Here is a 25,544-nt window from a genome sequence, read left to right as displayed (position 1 = left end):
AGCGGTAGAAGAAAATATTGATGTATAGTAGGGATGTGCATCTCCATAACTGAGGCCGATGCGATACATATCTCGATGCATAGACAATGATACAATACATTATACATGCATATAGCAGCTACCAATGCAATGTTATATGATTCACCCCATTACAATGCAGCTGATCCGATTTCGATTTGATTCAACACAATGCGATGAAATGGGAAAAAATATGATGCTTGCAATATGGTACAGATACTTCGCTTTTATTTATTTTATTTGTATTTCTTTCAGACAGTGAGCAATGTTAATTTGTATTCTATGTGACTCTCAGGACATGCCTTGGTCTCTGTAGTGTTGTGATACATCATATTCATGTAGCAGCAGTGATGAGAGAACGCGTTTGAGAAACAGTCTGGAGAGGAGAAATCAATCTACATATAAAATACTGGTTATAAATTACTGGTAAATTTTTGAATAATAAAAGTATTGCACATCTACTAATAATTATATATAAATAAATCAGTTTTTACCGATGCAAATATGCTAGAAATTATGCATCATGATGCAAATGTCAACTTGTGTCTGATGCACTGTTTTAAATCGATGCATCGCATCGTTAACATTTATGCCGTTGCACTGATGTGAATTGGTGAATCTTACCATCCCATTTTTAGTTATCTCAAGATGGCACCGTGCATGGAAGCCATTGTGCTTGGCGCTCCAGTTGTTTTAGTGTTTTTGTTCGTTTTTTCCTGTTTTTTGTTTGTCAAATATGATCAGTTTCGCCAGGGAAGAACTGCTGAACATTCAGCAGAACACACCACAAAATCTCCAACCGGTTGCGGATGTTTTGCTGAACATAGTAGTCGGCAGAGCTGCGGCACTGTTTAGGCGCTTTAGGAAGCGCAGACGTGGGAAGTGAGCCGGCGCGCTCATGAAGCTCGGATTTCGAATGCCGTTGCCTAGCTTCCATCTGGCTAATCTCCGCTCTCTACCCAGCAAAACGTACAAACTCCTTCTGCTTTCCCGGTTAAACAAGGACTTTTCAAACTCTGCTGCTCTGTTTCACGGAAACCTGGCTGAACGGCGCCATTCCAGACACCGCGTTACATCTGCCTAATTTCCAGCTGATCAGAGCAGATCGCGACGCGGAATCAACGGGGAAATCGCGCGGCGGCGGGACATGCTTCTACATCAATGAAAGGTGGTGTACAGATGTAACAGTGTTAAAGAAGATGTGCTGTTCTGATTTAGAAACGCTCTTCATTAACTGTAAACCTTTCTACTCGCCGTGGGAGTTCTGCTCGGTCATTCTCGTGAGTGTCTACATTCCACCGCACGCGCACGTGAGCTCAGCTTTACAGAAACTCGCAGATCACAGACACAGAACAACAACACCCGGACTCTGTTTTAATCATTCTAGTGGACTTTAATAAAGCAAATCTCTCCCGTGAACTGCCAAAATACAGACAGCATGTGACATGTCCCACCGGAGACAGCAATATACTGGATCACTGTTACACAGCAATAAAGGATGCATATCACTCTGTTCCACGAGCAGCTTTAGGACTCTCTGATCACTGTTTGGTTAATCTTATTCCGACCTACAGGCAGAAACTGGAATCAGTTAAACCTGTATTAAGGACCGTAAAGAGATGGACTAATGAAACAGAGCGGGTTTTACAAGCCTGTCTAGACCTTACTGATTTGAGTGTTTTTGAAGCTGCTGCAAACGATCTGGACGAGCTCACAGTGACTGTAACATCTTATATCAGTTTCTGTGAGGACATGTGCATTCATACCAGGCCTCATCTAACTTACAACAACGACAAACCATGGTTCACTGCTAAACTCAGACAGCTCCGTCAGGCCAAAGAAGATGCTTACAGGAATGGGGACAGAGTCTTGTATAAACAGGCCAAATACACACTGGAAAAGGAGATCAGAGTGGCAAAGAGGAATTATTCCGATAAGCTAAGGATCCAATTATCTTCCAGTGACACGGCTTTTGTGTGGAAAGGCTTTTGTTTAAATCGATGCATCGCATCGTTAACATTTATGCCATTGCACTGATGTGAATTGGTGAATCTTACCATCCCATTTTTAGTTATCTCAAGATGGCACCGCGCATGGAAGCCATTGTGCTGACACAGCTTTTGTGTGGAAAGGTCTGAAAGACATCACCAATTACAAGACACCATCCCCCAGCACTGTGGAGAATCAACAACTTGCAGACGATCTGAATGAGTTCTACTGCAGGTTTGAAAAAACAGCATTCACACCTCCTGCAACCCCCCTCTCCCCCACACCTGAACTGCAGATAAGAGAAGCCTGTCTGAAATCCTGTGCTGACCAGCTGGCCCCCATCTTCACACAGATCTTCAACAGATCGCTGGAGCTGTGTGAAGTCCCCTCATGCTTCAAACGCTCCACCATCATCCCCGTCTCAAAGAAACCCAAGATAACAGGACTTAACGACTACAGACCTGTGGCTCTAACATCTGTGGTCATGAAATCATTTGAAAAACTGGTTTTGGCTTATCTGAAGGACATCACTGAACCCCCTGCAGTTTGCCTACAGCGCAAACAGGTCTGTGGATGATGCAGTCAACATGGGACTGCATTACATACTTCAACACCTGGACAGACCAGGGACTTATGTGAGGATCATGTTTGTGGACTTAAGCTCTGCCTTTAACACTATCATTCCAAACCTCCTCCTGCCCAAACTAACTGAGCTCTCCGTCCCCAACTCTGTCTGTCAGTGGATCAACAGCTTCCTGACAGACAGGCAGCAGCTAGTGAGGCTGGGAAAATACAAATCCAGCACCTGTACGATCAGCACTGGAGCTCCTCAGGGCTGTGTTCTCTCCCCACTGCTCTTCTCCCTCTACACCAATGACTGCACATCTAAAGACCCCTCTGTCAAGCTCCTGAAGTTTTCAGATGACACCACACTGATCGGCCTCATCCAGGACGGTGACGAGTCTGCTTACAGACAGGAGGTTAAGAAGCTGGCTGTCTGGTGCAGTCTTAATAACCTGGAGCTCAACACACTCAAAACAGTGGAGATGATCGTGGACTTCAGGAGAAACCCCCCTGCACTCCCCCCACTCACCATCATGAACAGCACTGTGACTGCAGTGGAGTCATTCAGATTCCTGGGCACCACCATCTCTCAGGACCTGAAGTGGGACATTCACATTGACTCTATTGTCCAAAAGGCCCAGCAGAGGTTGTACTTCCTTCGCCAGCTGAGGAAGTTCAACCTGTCACAGGACTTGCTGTAAACAGTTCTACTCCGCCATCATTGAATCCGTCCTCTGCACTTCTATAACTGTCTGGTTCAGCTCAGCTACCAAATCTGACCTCAGAAGACTACGGAGGGTTGTCCGGACTGCTGAGCGAATCATTGGTACAACCCTCCCTAGTCGCCAAGAAGTGTACTCATCCAGAGTGAGCAAAAGGGTAGGTAAAATCACTCTGAACCCCTCACATCCAGCACACTCCCTCTTTGAACTGTTACCGTCTGGTCGATGCTACAGAGCTCTGAGCACCAGAACGACCAGACATAGGAACAGTTTCTTCCCTCAGGCAATCCATCTCATGAACATTTGAACTCTTAACAATAAACATGAAACACACAACATTATCATACTTTTTATTTTTTATTTAACACACATACTTATTACATTTCAAATGTGCACCTAACATACCTGTACATACTGAATTGTCTATTTTGTATATTGTGTTTGTGCTACTTTGCATATTGTCCATTTTGTATATCTGTACATTATTTATTTTTTTATTATCTGTGTTGTGTCCTGTCCTGTCCTGTCGCTGTCATTCTGTCGCAATGTGGAGCTACTGTCACTAAAACAAATTCCTCGTATGTAGGGCTGGGTATCGTTCAAAAATTTTCGATATCGATACCGATACTTTGAGTTCGATACCGGTTCCGGAACGATACTTTTTTCGATACCAGTTTTATGAAATCAGTTTTAATAAGATTACATTATCTCAAAAAACTATTTTTTTTAGCATGTTGATATTTATACAGACTCAAAGCCTCATCTCCTGAGCCACTGCATAAAGGAACAAAATATATCCAACACAATAAATAAATAAATAATTTTAATAAAGTTCAAATAGTTTTCAGTTTACACATCTGTTAGGCTACGTTTACATTAGTGTGTGTTCATTTTAAAACACAAAACTCAGACAGAATCATCATTTCTAGGTTGTTAAAGACTTTAAATTTTAAATCTTCATCCACTTTCAAAAGTGGGTGTTTTATTTTCTTTCACCATATGTTTTATTGTTATTAAATTCTGGTGTAGTATGTCTAATTATTTGAATGCATAAAAACAACTTAGTTTATTTAAATTTATTCTTAAAACAGCCTTATGAAATGTTTTATTTTTTCTCAGAAATTCTGTGTTCTGTATCTGGTTTTCAAATGAAGACATAAAACATTAATTTAATTTGTCTTTAAATAATTGAAAATCAAAGTTTATTTATTTTGGCAAACAAAGGGGGGTTACTATTAAAATTAAAACATGGAATAACTGTTGTGTGATCATTACTAAAAAAAAAAAAAGTTTTAATAATTTTAATAGTAGCCTAGTATTAGCAGTGCTGTCTGCTGAACAATATTAATATATTTCTGCCGCAGTGTCTTCCAAGTTAAACCGAACTTTTATCTTGACGGGTTGTCTGTAATACCTTTACAGTTCTGTGTGTATATGATATGACGCTAGTTTTACTCGAATCAAACGGTAAAATGCTCAAGAAGTGACTCTCAGAGCAGGTCTGGAGATGTTGTTCATGTGTTTATGCCCTCATTTAGAGAGGCGGCAGACGCTGAACCGAGAGCGTCACGCGAGCTTCAGTCTGTGTATAATAAACAAACCGCGCGATTTAAAGAGCGGACTGCTCCGTGCGCTTTCGAAACGCTCTCGCGGATGTCAAACACTGATCAATCAGCGCCGCGCCGCTTCTAGTCAAACACACCTAGTGCTGCAGGATTATTGGCTCACTGATGGTGATGAGATTAACCCCTTAGGTATCGAAATTTGGTACCGAACGACAAGACGTTTTTCGATACTCGGTGGTATCGAGGCAATTCGGTCGGTGCCTAAAAAGTATCGAACTCGATACCCAGCCCTACTCGTATGTGCACACATACCTGGCAATAAAGCTAATTCTGATTCTGATTCTAATATATAGTTACCGGTAAATTTTTGTATATGCCTTTAAATGTAAGTTACAGTGAGGCACTTACCATGGAAGCAATTTGGACCAATTTTGAAGGATTTAAAAGCAGGAATGTGAAGCTTATAAATTAGAAAAATTTAGGAAACTTAAAACTTTGAAAATCATATTTTTTTATAGTCATGGCTTTGTTGCTTTGTCATACTAACCAAGTTGTAAACGATTATTTTTTTTATGCTAAAACAATATTAACACTCTACTACTATTGTTTATGTCTTGTGTCTATAGTATACTACATTTACAGATTGCATCTACTTCCACTGTGAGTACCACAACTGTAAGAAAACGAGGGACACATGGATTTGATTTTAATGGTAATCAACGTTATTCCACAAATGCTGTTGATTGAGGTTAAAGGAATGATTCACCCACAAATTGCTGAAAATGTACCTACTCTCAGGCCATCCAAGATGTAGATGAGTTTGTTTCTTCATCAGATCAAAATTTGAGAAATTTAGCATTTCATTACTTGCTCACCAGTGGATCCTCTGCAGTGAATGGGTGTTCAGAAGTCCAGAAGTAATGTCTTGTGAAGTGAAAAGCTGCGTGTTTGTAAAATGCAATAATGACGCTTTTTTAATTCAAACCTCTGCTTCCGGCTCTTATGTATGATTTTAGACTGGTATTTTGGCCAGAAGTGATGGTTTAAAGTTAAAACACCTTTGATAATGGATTTGTTTCATAAAACACAGAACTTTTCACTTCACAACGCATTAATTGATGGAGTTGTTATGATTTTTTCTTATATCGACTGTTGAGGATCCACTAATGAAATGCTACATTTTTCCAAATGTTTTATGATGAAGAAACAAACTCCTCTACATCTTGAATGGCCTGAGGGTGAGTACATTTAAAGCAAATTTAAATTTTTAGGTGAACTATTCCTTTAACTTGTACTGAAACCTTTAATGTCTCAATACCAAAAATACATACATATGACCCAAAAGACTCCAAACTAACAGTGTTTCTGCTAAATCAAAAAAAGAGGCAGACAAGGGTAATTATTGATCACAAGACACAAAGCATATTAAGCTCATTCGTGGATGAGTGACATCATTTCACAGGTTTTGGCGTATTGCGTAATGGCTGCCTAATTATACCCTCTCACCTCACTCTGTGTTCCTAGCACGTACACCCACTGTGTGTGCGCTTGCTTGCATGTGTGTGAACCTTGCACCTGCACCTCTTGCTCATCTAACACTGACACATTCACACTCCACCCCACCTCAGAAATAATCCAACCACCTCTGACATCAGGAGAATAAATGCAAATATCAGAGAGATAATGAAAGAGCCCATGAAAGCTTTTAGTCCATGTCTGTAGCTTTTAGTCCTGAATCTGTTATATTGAATTAATCTGTAAGTTTGTGCAGTGGTTCTCAACTGCTTAGACTTTACATTGGACATCAAGAAGTGTAGAAGTTTTGTAATTGTTCAAAACAAAGATGTCCTTAAAATCAAACACTTAAATGTATTAATATTACCTTAAACTGCATAGTCCCAACAACATGTAAATACTCTAACATGTTTGTTTACCAAAGATCTTGAAAAAACACATTTAATATATATATATACACACACACACACAAACACACACACACACACATATATATATATATATATATATATATATATATATATATATATATATATATATATATATATATGAAGACCTTATAAATGTAAAGACCTTAAAGGGGTCATATAATGCCCATTTTCCACAAGTTGATATTCTTTAGGGTCTTAATGAAAAGTCTGTAACATAGTTTGGTTAAAAATTTTCATTGGTAGTGTAAAAAACACCCTTTTTACCCTGTCAAAAACAGCTCGTCAGAGCAAGCGGTATTGTGTCATTCTCCTTTAAATGTTAATGAGCTCTGCTGACTCCGCCCCTCTCTTCCGAGCTGTTCTCTGAGGGACTGTTTATTTTAGCCGCATTCATCATGAAACTTGCTAATTAGCACATTATTAGGAAAGGAGATTTGCAAAGATTAATTAAAAAAAAAAACCTTGTACTCACTTCTTCTGTAGGTGAAGCTGGATCACGAATGATTCGTGCGAACATAGATGCATTCAGGCAGATCTAGGGCACATTCCCTTCAAAAATAAACGTAAACCTCTTCAACCGCTCAGATGCGGGTATGTCTCACTCGTCCTTAAAAGTGAAGCTGCGGGCTCTTTGATCGCCCCCTGGTGGCTGGCTACAGTCCAGGTCATAAACCCCGCCCTCTCCATGTAAACGAATGGGACTTCAGTCAAAATAAAAAATTAATTACACTTCCAATACAATTTTCCGATATATGGTTTTGGTCATTTAAGGCAGTTGTTATCACGCTGATATATGTTCAATTGTTCGTTTTTGTGATAAGTTTGATTTTAGCTAGTAATTTGATGCTATAAAAACGGGGCATCTCGTTATGGTTGATTGGGTCTGCGGGAGTTTGATACCGCGGTTCCACCTCACGACTCTACTGCGCAGACTCTGGCTCCAAACGAACCTCTACTGCGCAGATTCTGGCTCCAAACGAACTTCTACTGCGCAGACTCTGGCTCCAAACGAACCCCCACTGCGCAGACTCTGGCTCCAAACGAACCTCTACTGCGCAGACTCTGGCTCCAAACGAACCCCCACTGCGCAGACTCTGGCTCCAAACGAACCTCTACTGCGCAGACTCTGGCTCCAAACGAACCTCTACTGCGCAGACTCTGGCTCCAAACGAACCCACACTGCGCAGACTCTGGCTCCAAACTAACCTCTACTGCGCAGACTCTGGCTCCAAACGAACCTCTACTGCGCAGACTCTGGCTCCAAACGAACCCCCACTGCGCAGACTCTGGCTCCAAACGAACCTCTACTGTGCAGACTCTGGCTACAAATGACGTAATTTACTCAAGATAGCAGCGGCCATACTGAGATGTATTCGCTCCGAAGGAAGCGAGACGCGTCGTCCATCTTTTTTTACAGTCTATGGTCTGATGTCGGGAGTAAATGACGACTGCTATGTTCATTATTAAATCCAACAACAAAACACCTCAGTCGCTTAGGAGTTATTCTTGTCTACATCTGCTCCAGCGGTGAAACAACTGATGACAGCTCACTCAGGGCTGGTCTGAGGTAAGACACCAGTGCAGTCTGTGCTAAAACGCTACTGTCAATCAAACTAGGGGCCTCCGTCCGTGTGATGTCACATGGACAGACGGCTCGATTTGAGAAAGGGGTAACGATTTTAGTAGATTAAAAAACAAAAACACTGGGTGGATTTTTATCATTATAGGGTGGTTGTGTACACACACTGCCAACACACATTTCAGTTCAAACAACTTGTCTTCGTTTGTGTTCTACTGAATTGTAAAAGTGCATGTAGCATGGTATGACCCCTTTAATGATTCTTTTAGTACTTTTAATAAATAAAATAAAATAAAATTAAAGGGATAGTTCACCCAAAAATAGAAAAAACAGATAGGTGGTGGTAATGCACTTATAAGTCTGCGATCCGCCGTAAGGCAAGAAGAAGAAGACGCACCAGCTGTTGTGTGTACGAGCTGAGGACAGTTGGACATTGAGGTGGATCAGAGGTAAAAAAATATATAAATACTGTTCAATTTCTCGCAGAAACAGATCGTTTCGTGTCTTAGGACATCAGTGTAATGGATTTGTCTGTGCATGTTTTTTTTTTACTCTCAAAGATTTGGTGCCCATTGACTGGCATTATATGACTGACAGACTACAACGGTTTGAGCTAAAAATCTTCATTTGTGTTCTACTGAAGAAACAAAGTCATCTACATCTTGGATTCCCTGGGGGTAACCAGATAAACATCAAATTTTTATTTTTGGGTGAACTATCCCTTTAAGAAAAAAGAAATACAATTCCTTCACCAAATGATGAGAGCTTCAATAAAAAAGTTGCATTTACACAGAATTATTAATGACTTTTTTTTAAACGAGGTATAAATGCAATAAATTAATTGGACTTAATTATACACTAAACAATATAGATATAATGGCTAATATGTTGTATTATTATTTATAAAATGCTACTGACAAAACCCATAATGTGTATCTTTAACTACACATTGTCATATAATTAACCAGCGAGTAACTGCACTGATTAGTTAGTTGTGTCTGTTTGATTTACTCTAAAAGGACACCATTTGAAACAGTTTTCAGCTCCCAACCCTATTTAACATATTTAAAAAATGTATATTCTGATGACTCATATTGCAATCAAGAATGTAAAAAAACAAACAAAAAAAAAACAGTTATAACAATTATTAATAATAATTACTTAAATGCTCTCTAGTATGAGAATATCCCCCCACTAATACAAACTGCCATCAACCAGCAATAGCAAGTAGCAACTCATGATGCATGGCTATTATGTAAATGAAAATCTATTGGCAATTTAAATTAAATGAAGAGCCGTTCAATACTCCACAGCTCATTAGGATATATATCAACACAGGTTATAAAACTGTGCCATTTTATGCCATTTCAAAAATGTTATAGGATATATAGATGAAAAATGAAACATGCTAAATCTACCTCTTGTCATCCTCCACCTGAACCCCTATGGAGTGCACCTCTCTCAGCGCTTTGCCTTCTGGATCTGAGTCAGACAACGTCTCTGAGCTGTCCACCTGGAAAACACAAAGAGAGACATTTAACAAAATGTTTCACAAGAGAGAGACATCATTCGGGCTGAATCTCTCACGGGATTATCCCCTCTTATACCTGCACTGCAATAGAGGGCCTCCACTTCCTCCCTCGTCCTTCCTGTTTGAACTCCTCTCCTCCAGTCAGAGCTTTAGCTAGGGACATACTGTTCTGGGGCAGAGAGGCTGATTTTCCCAGGCTGCCTCCAGCTCGGTCCCTAGATCCCCTGGGCCCCTCCAGAAGGTTATCAGCTGAGCTGCTGTGTTTCGGTTTCATTGGACCAGGTCCACCAGGGTAGGCGATGCTCTGAAGGGCCCTGCCGTTCAGACTCTCCGCGGAGTTGCTGCTCTGTCTGACTCGCGCAGTACCCCCGCTAAGATAGTGCCCACCTCTGGAGGTACGGCCCCCACTGCTCTCCGTCAGGTCCACAGAGTTGCTGTGCTGTCTGGGCCGGACCAGTGCGGGCTGTCCTGTACTCTGAAAGTAAGCGTCCTGGGTGGACTCAGTGCTGCTCTGAGCGGTCACAGAGATCATTGGTTTTGACATGCGCGGGGGAAGAGGAGGGGGTCCTTTCCTGTATGGGAACACTAGACCGACAAAGACATAAAGGTTTTATTAAGACTGCTATTCAAATGTATCATTTATTTGAAAGATGAAGGGCTGTTCATTCAAAACAGTTGCCACAGAAGGAATAAAACATTCTCTTCCTTTGAGTTAAGTTAACTTTCTGCTGAAGAAGGAAATGAAGAAGGAAAATCATTAGTAAGGAGAACAGAGGAAAGGTTGCAAGGACGTACAGTACAAAACCTGCTACAGGCATCAAGTACTAGGCACATTTTTGTAGGTAAGAAAAAAGATGGACACACAAACCAATATGACCACTAATGTTTTCAGTACAATTACAAAATACAACCAAGACAAGAATGCGGCACCTTTATAGGGACGCCTTGTTTGTAATTTCATCCTCCCCCCTTTTTGTTTTTCTTTTGGCCGTAATGCAAGAGAAAAATATACAGTGTTAGTGATGACTGTAGGCTTCTGCATTTAAAAGTCTGACCTCATTAGTATAAGTAGCCAATGCTACTTGTTGTTAGTGTTTTAGGGTCATTGTTTTAAAAGTGACAAAGTGTTGTGTCACAAGTTTTTTAAGGTTATAGAAGAATGACTGTGTATTAGCAGTTTTAATGCATTTTGGATGTGAAATTAACTGACAAGCTGAAACTTTTTAATGACAACTGTTTTGAAAAGGTGAACCAAGTGTAGAGAAATGTGTCCTAGCAATTATTTAAAAAAAAAAAGGTATTGCAGATATTGTTTTATACAGAGCAATCATACTACTACTGACTCAGATGATAGATAGATAGTTAAATAACTCAAATTTACAGCAAAGACAGAATTGTGAGAACGCATATAGATATATGCAAATGTATTATTTGTATCGAGAAGACAGAAACAGAGAAATATACATATATACATTATAGCTTAAAATCCCCATTCAAGTATTATCATTCAAAAGCTTTAGACACATCCTCAGGCTTAAGTAACATCCGCTCACACACACACACACACACACACACACACACAGACACATTCACTAGCTCTTGAGAATGGAGACATGAAATTCAGAGGGACACACTCAGAGATTAAAGGAGTTTTAAAAAAAAAAACATGCCTAAGCCCTCCTTCCATCTCTCCTGTCCTCTCCTCATCCCTCTCTTAAAAACACTCTCACTCCGGTGTGTGTCATGAGTGTTGCCTTGGGAAACAGCAGATGGATGCTTTTGACACTTCACAAGGGCTTTAATAAATCTCCTGTGAGATTCTCTACTCTAAATGAGAGAATAAAGGGCAGTGGGGATAAAGAAAGTCATCCACATGTTAGTGAGAGAGGGAATAAATTGTGATTGCAATTGTAACCATACAGTGTTACTTTTTACAGAGACTTTTTGATGTTTGGCTTTTGCCCTGTCTTTTGGATTTTGTCATGTTCATTCATTTCAGTAATTCACTGACAAGATTAGCACTACGACCATAATCTTGACTACAACCCAAGGGACAGTCAAGGAGACAGACGTCTCATGGGAATTTGAGCATTTAAAATTGTTCACGATGTAACATTTGTTTACAAAGAGAGCGTAAAGATAGAAGGAAAACAGTTTTGATCTAAATCCCTTGGCTGAAGCGTGTTTCTCCAGCAATTCCTGTGAGACTGATCCAGAAACTCATTAAGTCACTAATCTAATCCCTGTGACAGCATGGAGACTAGGTATACCCACACATACATAAACACATGCTGATGATTCACCTGCTTCGCCCTTCATGATCCCCTGTGGGCCCGACATGGAAAAGACAGACAGGCAGTCATCGTCCTGGGAGCAGCCGGCTTGGATAGCCCGTACGTAGCTGTGACTGCGGGTGCGGAAGCATCCGGGTAGGTCCAGTGCCTCGACAGCCTGTGATTCCATTTCTCCAAACAGGTTCAGAGTGTCACTCAGCTAAAACATACAAATAATAGGTTTTAATGAAGTCTGAGGTCCATATGTTTCAGCAAATAACCAGGACTGTTCATGCAACTGTTCAGATGATAAATGATATGTAAAAGCTGAACGTGACCGCACATTATTACTAATCAGGTGACTAATACATAGTGACATATCTAGTGACCAGAATATGAGGGGGTGAGCTCTGTTGACATTGAGCCAATAAGCATGTATCTAGAACACTATAACAACCACCTAGTCATGCATTACCAACTACCCAGTACTCCATAGTAATCACCTAGTTATGTCATAGCAACTAGAAGGATACCCTAGGCTAGCAAACACTAGAACACTTAAGCCACATCTAAGTCACTGTCTAGTTATGTCTTAGCAACAAGCCAAAACTCAACTTCCTAGTTATACCTTAGAAAAGGGCTGTCCTTAGGCGAGTTCAATTGGTGTGGTCGGGCAAAGGGGAGCAAAAGTACGTGATCACACATGGATTGCCTCGCACCGGGCCCCGTGTCAGCTAATGATGGTCCTGCCCTAGCAACTACCAGAACACCCAAGTCACCATCTAGTTATGCCTTAGCAATAAGCCAAAACTCCCTAGGAACCAGCTAGTTATGCCATAGGAACTAGTAAGACACCCTTGCAATTACCAGAACACCCAATTCACTACTTAGTTACCCCACCTCCCATGCAACTAGCAGCATACCCAAGTCACCATTTAGTTATGTTCTAGTAACTACCCATAACTATTTTATAACTGCCTAGTTATGCCCTAGCAACTAGCAAGATGTTTTCGCAATCACCAGGGATCTCATTTATAAAATGTTGCACAGAAACCATCCTAAAATTTATCTTACGATCATCTCTCTAATATGCATGTGTGAATCATAAAATGAACGTACGTACAGAAAAAGTATGCGTCTCTTTCAGATGTGAAATCTATGAATCGCAAATGATCTTGAACCTTCGTGCAAATGAATGGTTTCAGCTCTCTGCTTTGCAAACGACTCCTAATTAATGGCATTGTCATGTAAAGATAACCAGTCGTCATCCATATTCTTTCATTTAGAAGGACCCTGACGTAACGCTAAGCACTTTTCCACGTCAAAGCCAGTTTTTACAAGCACGAGCATTGCCGTGGATTTAAGCGTACGCTTAAAGATCAAATATGAGCGTATGCATGCTTAATAAATGAAGCCCCTGAACTCCCAAGCCACCTCCTAGTTATGCCAAACCAACCAGCAGAACACCCAAGCAATGTATTACAACATTCATAATACTTTTCGTTTTCATGATTATTGTAAGAAAAATGAATCATTAAAATAACTTGGAAAACTAACTACTTGTAATGTGAACACTGTATGGTTTTACCTGAGCGCAGGTCAGAGAGCGTGTGGCGCTACGGGAGCGAGCGTGGCCTTTAGGTGTGGTTCGACTGTTCGGGTAGACGTCTGTACACTGTTTACATGAGTACCTGAGAATAAGAGTACACCATTAAATCCCCAGATTGCACTTCCCAGTCCCATAAAGCAAAACACATACACCACTCAATCCTTATGTACAGATGCGGTACCATTGTACAATGATGTACCAAATGGAATTACCTTGGTATACCCATATACCATTACCATTTTCATGTACTATTGTTTTTACATGGTAGTCCAATATGCTTCTTTTTAATAGTGCAAATACAAATCTCAAAATAGCAACACAAAATGGTCACAGTGTCTGAATTAAAACTGAAAGCCAAGTGACAGCTGACATGGATGCAGTGGAGGAGCGCTGGTCCATGCTGACGGAGCGGCGGAAGGCTTCTCTCTGGGCAATGAGGGCTGATTTGGGTGAGGCTTTGGGGCTGGTGTCTGAGTCAGCGCTGTCATCATCCCCCATAGCCTTGATGTAGCTGCCACTGCGCATACGTCTGCAAGGGATCTCCCCACCACTGTCAGATGGACCACCACCACACCAGTCATCTGAGGGAACCTACAAGAGACACACAACTTGCTGTCAGCATGGTCTTTACTTATCAAACTGATGAGGGATGAGGTATGTGTGTCTATTTACACAAAAGATAATACTGAGAAACTTACATTCTATACACAACATCTAGTTTTTTGAATCGAGCAAATCTGCTGAACAAATAGTTTGAGTGAATGATTCACACAGAAAGTCAGTTGTTTCATTTTTAAATGTATCTGTTTTTAAACAAATCAGAGTGAATAATTCAGTGACTCACTCATTAAGATTAGTTAGTGTTTTTGAACAAACCAAATTATTCAATGACTCACTTGTTTTGTACCAGAATGAATCAATGCTTTGAACGAATGAGAAAAGTTAATGTTTCAATGACTCACTCAATATAAGAAAGTCACTTGTCTCCACCTACTGCTGTATTGATGTAACTAGTAGGAAGAGTCCACTCCATCACTAATTCACATATTGATAGATTGTCTGGAGTGATTCAAAGAGTGAAAAGTCCAAGTGCTAATTTCGAGGAGCTAAACTTAGTGTCATATAGCTATATATCATTGATATGAAAGAAAATGCAATGATACAGTGACAGTGACATACGGCCAAGTATGGTGACCCATACTCGGAATTCGTGCTCTGCATTTAACCCATCCAAAGTGCACACACACCGTGAACACACACCCGGAGCAGTGTATATCGGAGCAGAACACGAATACTGCAACTAAAGCTTTATGTATATCAGAAAAAATTATCTTGTTAGAGTTGTGCCTTTCTGGCCACTATATAACCAGAGGGAATGCAGGGTTGAACTGAGCGCAGCTGAGTAAAATGAAATCTGATTGGCTGACAGGGATGAAAGGCACCAGCTGTACATTTAGAGCTGTCATCACACTCAAGAGCTGCCCCTCGGCTCTGGCATGGACAGAGCATAGATGTGGGGAGATAGGTTATGGAGGGGAGAGGCAAGATTATTTATTTTCTTGAACTCTGCTCTCCAGAGCCATGTCCTTATATGATAGCATCGCTGCGTATTATTGCTGTTTCTTGCCTCTGCATTTGCTCTCTGTCACATATTTTGAACACATAAACTAAAAAATGGTGTCTTACAAGCTATACAGCCACTATAGGATGGCTACACATTTAATACCAGAACCTATAACTCTTTCAATTCAGGGCAAGGTGAGATGGGCACAGTTCCAGTGTTGTCTGTGTTTAACAAAAGTATGTTCCCTCTTAAACTTATTGCAGTCCTTAATTCTGTTTAATTGTATACATATTCTTTTTTTTTTTGGAAACAATTTTTTCTTTTATTGAAAGGCAAACGAAAATAAAAAAATTTAAATAAATAAATAACATACAGTGGTGTGAAAAGTGTTGGCCCCCTCCCTGATTTATTTTTTTTTGCATGTTTGTCACACTTTAATGTTTCAGCTCATCGAACAAATTTAAATATTAATCAAAGATAACACAAGTGAACACAACATGCAGTTTTTAAATGAAGCTTTTTTTTTTATGAAGGGAAAACAAAATCACAAACAACCCCCCCCCCCCCCCCCCCCCCGTTACAAAATAACTGTGGTTTATCACACCTGAGTTCAGTTTCTCTAGCCACACCCAGGCCTGATTACTGCCACACCTGTTCGCAATCAAGAAATCACTTAAATAGGACCTGCCTGACAAAGTGAAGTAGACCAAAAGATCCTCAAAAGCTACACATCATGTTGAGATCCAAAGAAATTCAGGAACAAATGAGAAAGAAAGTAGTTGATATCTATCAGTCTGGAAAAGGTTATAAAGCCATTACTAAAGCTTTGGGACTCCAGCGAACCACAGTGAGAGCCATTATCCACAAATGGCAAACACATGGAACAGTGGTGAACCTTCCCTGGAGTGGCCGGCCGACCAAAATTACCCCAAGAGCGCAGCGACGACTCATCCAAGAAGTCACAAAAGACCCCACAACAACATCTAAAGAACTGCAGGCCTCACTTGCCTCAGTTAAGGTTGGCGTTCATGACTCCACCATAAGAAAGTGACTGGGCAAAAATGGCCTGCATGGCAGAGTTCCAAGACGAAAACCGCTGCTGAGCAAAAAGAACATAAAGGCTCGTCTCAGTTTTGCCAGAAAACATCTTGATGATCCCCAAGACTTTTGGGAAAATACTCTGTGGACTGATGAGACAAAAGTTGAACTTTTTGGAAGGTGTGTGTCCCATTACTTCTGGTGTAAAAGTAACACAGCATTTCAGAAAAAGAACATCATACCAACAGTCAAATATGGTGGTGGTAGTGTGATGGTCTGGGGCTGTTTTGCTGCTTCAGGACCTGGAAGACTTGCTGTGATAAATGGAACCATGAATTCAGCTATCTACCAAAAAAACCTGAAGGACAATGTCCGGCCATCTGTTCGTGACCTCAAGCTGAAGCGAATTTGTGTTCTGCAGCAGGACAATGATCCAAAACACCAGCAAATCCACCTCTGAATGGCTGAAGAAAAATAAAATGAAGACTTTGGAGTGGCCTAGTCAAAGTCCTGACCTGAATACTATTGAGATGCTGTGGCATGACCTTAAAAAGGCAGTTCATGCTCGAAAACCCTCCAATGTGGCTGAATTACAACAACTCTGCCAAGATGAGTGGGCCAAAATTCCTCCACAGCGCTGTAACAGTCTCATTGCAAGTTATCACAAACGCTTGATTGCAGTTGTTGCTGCTAAAGGTGGCCCAATCAGTTATTAGGTTTAGGGGGCAAGCACTTTTTCACACAGGGCCATGTGGGTTTGGATTTTGTTTCCCTTCATAATAAAAAACTTCATTCAAAAACTGCATATTGTGTTATCTTTGATTCATATTTAAATTTGTTTAATGATCTAAAACATTAAAGTGTGACAAACATGCAAAAAAATTAAAAATCATGAAGGGGGCCAACACTTTTTCACACAACTGTACACACCACTGTGACCGAACCGCATGCTTTTTCTTGTTTTGTTTTGCTCTGTGTTGCACGCAGCTTGTGTTTTTTCACGGGCTGCATGCTTTTATGTTTTTTCTTTTTTTTTTTTGTGAACACGTGGCTTATGAGTCTCCTCATTAGCTGCATGTTCATGTCCTGTTTTGCACATGGTTAGTGATTTTTGTTTTGCTGGCCATGTGGTTGTGTTTTTGTTTTGTGTGAGCACATAGCTTGTCTTGTTTGGTTCTATGTGCCATGTGCTCTTATGTCAATTGTATTGACCCCACCCACCTTGTTTCCTGATTATTGGTTAATTTGCCCCACCTGTGTTTACTCGTTACCCTCCTCATTTGCTCCCTTTATAATCTCCTTGTATTTGCAGTCCTGTGCCGGTTCGTTGTTGATGTTACCCTGTCCTGTCCTGTCAGTCTGTTTTCCCCTACAGGGTAGTTTTTGTTTGTTTATTTTATTGTTAATAAAGCCCTATTTCCTCCTGCAAGTGAGTCCTTGCTCTCACCCCTTCACCCACACCTGACAGCAAGGCTGCCGCCCTCCCCTGTCTTAATCAGTGATATTAACATGACAGCCAGTACAATTCTTTATAACACTGCCATTAGCCCTATTATAAGAGAACAGAATAACTTCAAATTCACACGAGTGATAAAGTGGGGTTTAAAAAAAAAAAAAAGCATGTATATTTTCCATAATGAGGAATCAAACATAAAAAATGTACATTGAAAACTGTACTTTAGTGATACCAAGTTTCCTAGCTTACATGAAGAACTGCCAGTAGCCGATTGACACATAAAGTTCTAGATCAGTAAATCAGAAGTCGAGTCACTTGGTTTTATCAAACCCTTATGCCACGTCCATCCCAGGAGAATGAGGAGCGGGAATGGAGCTCAGGAATTGACGCGCTTCGTCCGATGAGTGCATTAGTTTGGTCTCGCCATGCTTCATGAAGACCTTCAGAGTAGCAGGATACTGAAGATAGGTTTGCAGACCTGCCTCTTTCAATTTCTTCCGTATTGTACTGAAGGAGCTCCACTTCTTTGCCGTCGCGGGAGAGAAGTTGGGGAAAAAGCTCAACATCGCACCATCACCCGCTTTCACAGGACCGCAGTGTTGCTTCATTTAGAATCAAATTCCTGTCGTTGTAGCGTAACAGTTTGGAGAGAAACACTCTCGGTTTGAAGAGATCAGTTGAAGCTCTGGAGTAAACTCGATGCGTGTGTTCGATCTCAATATCTCTGCCCGCAAGTGATGGGATCCAGATCGGTAGTGACCGTTTCAGAAAGCCGATTGGGTCATCCTTCTCAGCCCCTTCAGGCAGTCCCGACAGGCGGAAGATTACTGCGTCTGCTGCGGTCTTGTGAATCAGTCACCTGCTGCTCGAGGGCATCCAGACGATTAGTGTGTTCGCCGATCACTTTTTTCTGCTCTCTCTGTTAAAAAGTCAAGTTTAATTCGGTGAATTCGGTGCGCATTGCTGCTAATTCAGCCTTCAAAATGTCCTCAAATCGCTTTATAGTGACCACCATATTGTCTTCAATGTCGGCTCGGCCCGCCGCAGCTGCTGGTTTTATTTTCTTCTTAATTGGGGAGGATGATGGTGAAAGATAAGCGAGTTTCCGACTGTATGACATCTCCAGACCAACGACAAATGAAAAACTACCCCAAATGTAAAAAAAAACAAGACGAACAACAGTAAAAGACAAATATACACGGAGCTCAGCTAATGTGAGACTTGGCTCATGAAGGCGTCACGTGATCCCCCCAACTGTATACATATTCTCTGTTTTGTTTTGTTTTTTATTTTGTTAATTATTCAGTTTTCACTTTGAGTTCGCAGAAATATTGAATGAAATAAAACATCTAAAAATCATGTCATCATTTATTCACCCTCAAGCTGTTCCAAACATTTTTCCCCCCTCCATATTATGGAAGTAAAAGGCTATTGTCAGCTGTTTGATTACCAACATTCTTCACAATATTGTCTTTTGTGCTCAGAAAAAAGAAAGTGATTTGGAACAACTTGGGTGAGTAAATAATTGCAGAATTATTTACATTTTTGAGTGAACTATCCCTTTAAGATTGTAGGTATGGAGTTATCAGGGCTATTTTGTCCAAAGAGGCAGTGCATGCACCAAAATATAGACAAATGTATAAAACAAAGGAAGATTGTGCCTCAACAGACAGCTTTATACTTCTTTTCTCACCCCTTTCTTTCACTGACATAAGATGATAATCCCACCACCAAATGACCAAGGGGAGATGCACTTGTGCTCACACACACAAGATAAGGAACGCCTTATCTATCAACTCACCACTCAGAGGGGTACTTATAGGTCATCTCTTTCAAAGGATGATGGGACTTGATCTCTCTATTCATCTCTGTTTCTCTTGGCTCCACCCCCCCCCCTATCTTCCTTCTAATACACACATGCACTTAACACAAAAACACACCGATACACAAACATAATTTTGAATTTGGAGTTTAATTGGCCTCTTCTGGAGAAGCTTATCATAGATTTTTCTAATCTTTGGTTTGAGTGTTTCCATTGTTCTCTTCATTTTTCCTCAGACTTCCATTTTGTTCTTTTAATGCAGTAGAAAAATATTTGTTCCTGCAAAGACGTACGTGTAATGTCACTGCATTAATGTCATATATTTTTTCTTGCATACCTCTGACATAATTGGCCTCCTTCTGACCATTTTAAATGAATAGATCACTAAAAATAACATCATGTGTGTAGCAGAGGCCAGCGGGTAAGTGCTGTGCAGGTTAAACCTCACTCCCCGATCTCAAGTGGCGCTCTAGCTCTAGCCTCCTTGTTAGAGCGCCCGCCTCCCACGCCGGAGACCGCGGTTTGAATCCTGCTCGTCGCAGGGCGAGTAGGACCGTAACATTGGTGTCGTGACCTGGATGGGAGTGAGGTTTAGGGGGGGTGAGTGTAGCAGAGGCCAGCGGGTAAGTGCTGTGCAGGTTAAACCTCACTCCCCGATCTCAAGTGGCGCTCTTGTGACTGATGCTAGAGGCCATAGCCATAGCCTTTAGCCTCCTTGTTAGAGCGCCCGCCTCCCACGCCAGAGACCGCGGTTTGAATCCTGCTCGGAGCGGGGAGAGTAGGACCACAACATGTGCATGGAATGAGTAAAGTGCAAGTGAGCAAATAATGACAGAATTTTAATTTAAAGGGACAGTTCACCCAAAAATAACAATTCTGTATTCATTCACTCATCTTGATGTTGTTCTTACATTGTATGATTTTCATTCTTCTGTGAAACATAAAAGAAGATATTTTGATATATCCCCTTGCCCTCAAAACACACTTTACTTCCTTGCAGTAGTAAAGTGTGTTTTACTTTACTACTGCAAGGAAGTAAAGTAAAACACTTCACACAATTTCCTCTGGACCAGTTGGTCTTCATGATGGAACACAGAATGAGCACTAGCAGTTAGCCAAGGAGTAATCACTCTTATTTCTTTCAGATTCAACTTAAGACTAATCTAATTTTTTTTTATTTAACCAAATTAAATAAGTTATGACCAGTCTTACATTAACTTAACAAAAAAAATGATGACCAACTTATTAGACTGGTCCGGTCATACAGTATATGGCACAAAAACAGATTTTAAGGTGGCAATCTCTATTCTGATTGTAATAATTTACTAAACTGAACATACTAAATACTACATGATAAAATTATAGAAAAAAAAATCTAAAATATATTATTAATGCTGAAAACAATTTCACAACAAAACAAAAAAAGTGCAGGGAAATTTAGATTAATTGTAAATCCTTAAAACGAATTCTCTAAAATGATTTGGACTTCTCAACATAGCTATAGAGAAAGGTTTTTGTTTAAAGAAAGCATGTTTGATTATAAGCTTGCTTTGTTCAACACAATGTGAACAACAACAGCAATAGTGACTGTCATGCTACACACTGCAACTCATTAGAAAAATTAGCTTGCTACTAGAAAAGCTGTGATGTTTAAAAAAAACAAAACAAAACAAAAAAACTGACGTGCTGTCATGCAACTGAATAATGTAGTTTAGTTAGCCATGTTGCTATTTATAGTTATTTACTCTCCAACACTGCTGGCTATATACAGTAATCATTTACAGATGTATATCATACTGCGTGGGAGTGTATGAAAGTTGACTGAATAGCTCTCTGTGACAAATTATCTTAACAATAGAGGTGACTGACCAGATGTGTTTCTATCAGGGTGAAGCTGATGTTCTGTGTAATTGGAGCTTGCAAGTGCTAATATTACAGGAAGTTAAATTAGTGTCAGGGCAAGACCCCTGTGCACGTTCCTGTCGCACTGGGCAACAATAGCAGAGAATGCAAGAGACATCACAGTTGGTTATGTCCGTCACAAAGCATTGACTTTTCTCTCTCCCACTGAAGAGCCCGGGGACAGAGCAGCCATGAGATGCGGTGCATCTGATGTTTATTGTGCTTTCTCACAGCTGATATTTAGTCTATACTGTTCTGAAACGGGTCTTCTTTTCATTGAGCACCAGGCGTTTGAAGTCCAGGCATGATGCGACATAGCATGAATGCAACAAAAATGATAACCAGAAGGCCACAAGCTCTTTGACATACCACTTCCCCTACAAAGCCTGATATTTTCTTTCACTAAAAGAAGTGTCATGCAGGCAACTATGGAGAAAAAAAATATAAAACGCTGCAGAAATCACCCACTTACATCTAAATTTAGTAAAGTCTAGTTGCACCTTCCACAGAACATTGCTTTAGACCAAAAAAAAAATGTAAATAAAATTTACAAATTAAAAACATCTTTGGAACACAAAAGGAGTAATTCGAAAAATGTCAAAGCTGCTCTTTTATACCTTTATATAAAGTGGTGGCCAAAATTATTAGAACACTAGTATTTTCACAGCTAAAAAATGGTTTAAGTCAGTTATTTCTATCTTATCCTGTAGTGCAGAGGTCCCCAACCACCGGGTCGCGACCCACTACCGGGCCGTGGAATAATTCCTACCGGGTCGCGAGAACGTTCGGGGGAAAATGTGTATAGATATGACGCTCTGTTATTTATTGTGCGTAAATGATTGCTCTAATTATTCTGTATTTTCATTGTATGCTATTGATATGGAGATGCAATTTGACGATTTCATGTTAAATTGGTAAATAAAAGATTGCTCTGATCTGTCATATAGGCTATTAGGGCTTAAACGGATCACAGTTGATCCGTGATATACGGACCAGCACTCACAAGAATAGAGACATGTTTCAGACAGCGTGGCATACCAATTTGTTTCCTCTTTCATGTATCCTTGCGTTTAAGATACATATGCATGGGGGGTTGCGGTTACGTCGCAATACTGGAAATATTTCTGTTTTAAACCATTAAATTGATTGATATCACACAAGAAACGTGCAAACTTTGCACAATAGTTATGCCGGTGAACGTCTTAACTTCTGTCACACAGAAAAACCCCGCTGCATTAACAGCGCATATTCTCTCAGAGACGACAAGAGACGAATCTACTTCAACATGTGCTGATAACAGTATAAATGAATAGACCTGTTTTAAAGACCCCATCCACAACACTGTCTGCAATGACATGAAGAAACAGAACAAACTGAGACAGACTAAATCCAAAAGAACTGTGGCAACGTGCACCTAGGGAGAAAGCTGTTTTAAACGCAAAGGATGGTCACACCAAATGTTGATTTAATTTAGTTAATATAAGTTAATTGATAAAGAAAATCTATTTATGGCTTTATTTTTAACAGCATTTGAGAGTATTTTTATACAAGTGCCTACTGTAGCTTTGCAGGTAGGTCTCTTGAAGCATCTTGGAGATGTTGCCACAGTTCTTCTGGATTTAGTCTCTCTCAGTTTGTTCTGTTTCTTCATGTCATTCCAGACAGACTGGATGATGATCAGATCAGATCTCTGTGTGGAGCACTGCTGTTTTGGAAACTGATATTTCCTACTGACACACTACAGCAAAATATGGTGAAGATACTAGTGTTCTAATAATTTTGTCCACCACTGTATATATTTATTTACTTTATCTCCCCCAGGGTACCAAATGACCCAGGACTCCCACTACTGCCTGCTAAAAACATCAGGGATACTCACAGGGGTAGTGTGAATTTGTAGGCCTTATTTAAGTAGTGCTCAACTGTGGCTCACGGTTGTACCTGGAAATGTGCGAAACCTCCTAGAGCTCCATCCTGTTACCTTAGAAACATAACCATATGCTGACACTCGGTGGGAAGTGTGTGAGAGTGCATGGAGAACAATTATCCTCATTTAACCTGATGTCATGTCAGATATTGTTTCCTCCCCTGTTTGTGTGTGTCCACAAAAAAGTATTTGTGGTAGCATGTCTAGATGTGTTCACAGTAGGTGAGTCTAACAGCCTAACAGTATATATGTGAGAAGAAAGAGAAAGACAGAAATGAAAACAATAATTGAGTCCAATTATACTATGTGCTGCTGCTCATTCATCAAGGAAACAGCAGGGCATACAGTACAGCTCAGGACAGGACTTCCAGTTGTCAGTGTGTGTCATTGTTCATGTGTTTTCTGAAGTTGTGTTTTTAACAGCATATATTGCTGGAGACATATTAGAAATAATTTCAAAACTTAACATCTTCTTTCAAAAAGTACTGTGGCAGTACCATGGTCAGTAATGGTGTCAGAGTATTCATTCATACATTCATTCATAGGTTTAATAAAAATTCATAATCTTATCAATATCTACATTATTATATCAAACGATCTGTAATAACAGACAAAGCAATAGTGACCATGTAATAAAAACAGTTACTCACACTTGGGTTGCAACATTACCATCGGATCCAATGAAACCAGCACACCATTGTCTTTTAATTGCAATCTTTATGAAAATCCTGTTTCGAATGTGCTTTGTTTGTAAACGAATGTGTGGTAAAATGAAATGAACAAAGGACCAAGTTCTTACTGACATTGTCTGGAACTTATAATAAAAATAAAGTTCATCCACTCTTTCCTAAAATTGGGATCAGAAGGTGATGCAAAGACTGTTTTGCACAACTTTGCATTGTACAGCGTCCTGTTGTCTGCAGAGCATCTTTATTGTTTGTTTTCTGCGTAAACCTGCATTTGTCTCTCTCGTTATTTACACTACATACATGAATCTGTGGGCGGGGCTAAACAGGCAGTGATGTAGAAGCAAGTGTTGATCTTCTTCTGTGGAGGTGGTGTTTAGCCACACTATTACATAGGGGTGCAATGGATTGTAGATGATCCGTGATCCATACGGACCAGACACCACGGCTCGGCACGCATGTGATTCGCAGGTTAACTGTAAAGTTTAACCATCATAGAGTGAAAGTGTATTATTTGCACGTGTTTTGTCTTGCCAATTTAACCAATTCAAACAATTTTAAACCATTCAAGCAAAAGAGAACACGTGCACTGTATTTTTTTACCACTGCTACACACACCCGAAGCGAGTACACGCAGAGAGAGAGAGGCGCGATTCAGACTGCATGATTCACACAGATTGATTCCTCTTTCACTTCCCTTTGAATGGAAACATACACACAAACTTATGTTTAAATACCCGTTTTTGGCAAGTATTCTGGTAAACACAGTCAATTATGTCTTAAGTGTGTCAGTAGTAGGTACGTGCATTTGATCTTAAAGAGACAGCAGCCTATAAATACCCGCAGTGAAGAGCACTATTGTGTTATTTTACAATTAATTATTACATTTCTGCACCTGAATACTAGTGTTACTTTGTATTCATCTACGCTTGTAATTTGTGTAATTGTTCTTGTTTTATTACTGACTTTATTAGTTCAGCTAGTAGTTTTTGCTGTGGTATAGAAGTACTTAAAGTAAGCTTTCGGTAATTAATAAAAACACAACTTTTATTTTGTTTATTTGTTTTTTGCTGATCCGAAAAATTTTCTGATCCGTGACTCAAAATCCATCATATGTTCCGAACCGTGAGTTTTGTGATCCGTTGCACCACTACTATTACATCATAAAGTGGCACATTCCACAACCTGTTTTGGCTGATTGGCTTCAATATAAGCTATTTTTAGACTAACAAGAAAATATTGTGTTCTGAAACTTACAGGATGTTTTTTTTTATAGTACAATGACTTCTTATATGTCAAAAGATCAAGGGAATTTTGATTTCTCAGTGCATGACCCCTTTAAACCATATAGGC

At 40.1% G+C, this 25,544-nt stretch overlaps 1 protein-coding gene across 1 annotated transcript in view; it reads right to left on the bottom strand.

Annotated features, from left to right (window-relative positions):
• Window positions 1-25,544, bottom strand: part of dlgap3 (discs, large homolog-associated protein 3) — a gene marked incomplete at its 3' end in the record, with an annotated part of 30,334 nt that overhangs the window by 3,044 nt on the left and 1,746 nt on the right. The window contains exons 2-6 of the mRNA XM_079381652.1: window positions 14,167-14,387; window positions 13,776-13,878; window positions 12,218-12,407; window positions 9,991-10,499; window positions 9,802-9,896 (exon numbers count right to left, since the gene is read on the bottom strand). Of these exons, the coding sequence (XP_079237778.1) occupies window positions 9,802-9,896; window positions 9,991-10,499; window positions 12,218-12,407; window positions 13,776-13,878; window positions 14,167-14,387 (1,118 nt within the window). The remainder of the gene's footprint in view (window positions 1-9,801; window positions 9,897-9,990; window positions 10,500-12,217; window positions 12,408-13,775; window positions 13,879-14,166; window positions 14,388-25,544) is intronic.

Source organism: Barbus barbus, assembly GCF_936440315.1.
Source record: "Barbus barbus genome assembly, chromosome: 27".
In the NCBI taxonomy this organism is placed as follows: domain Eukaryota; kingdom Metazoa; phylum Chordata; class Actinopteri; order Cypriniformes; family Cyprinidae; genus Barbus; species Barbus barbus.
Note: the sequence above shows the minus strand (reverse complement) of the source record. Positions and strands in the feature narration are given on the sequence as shown.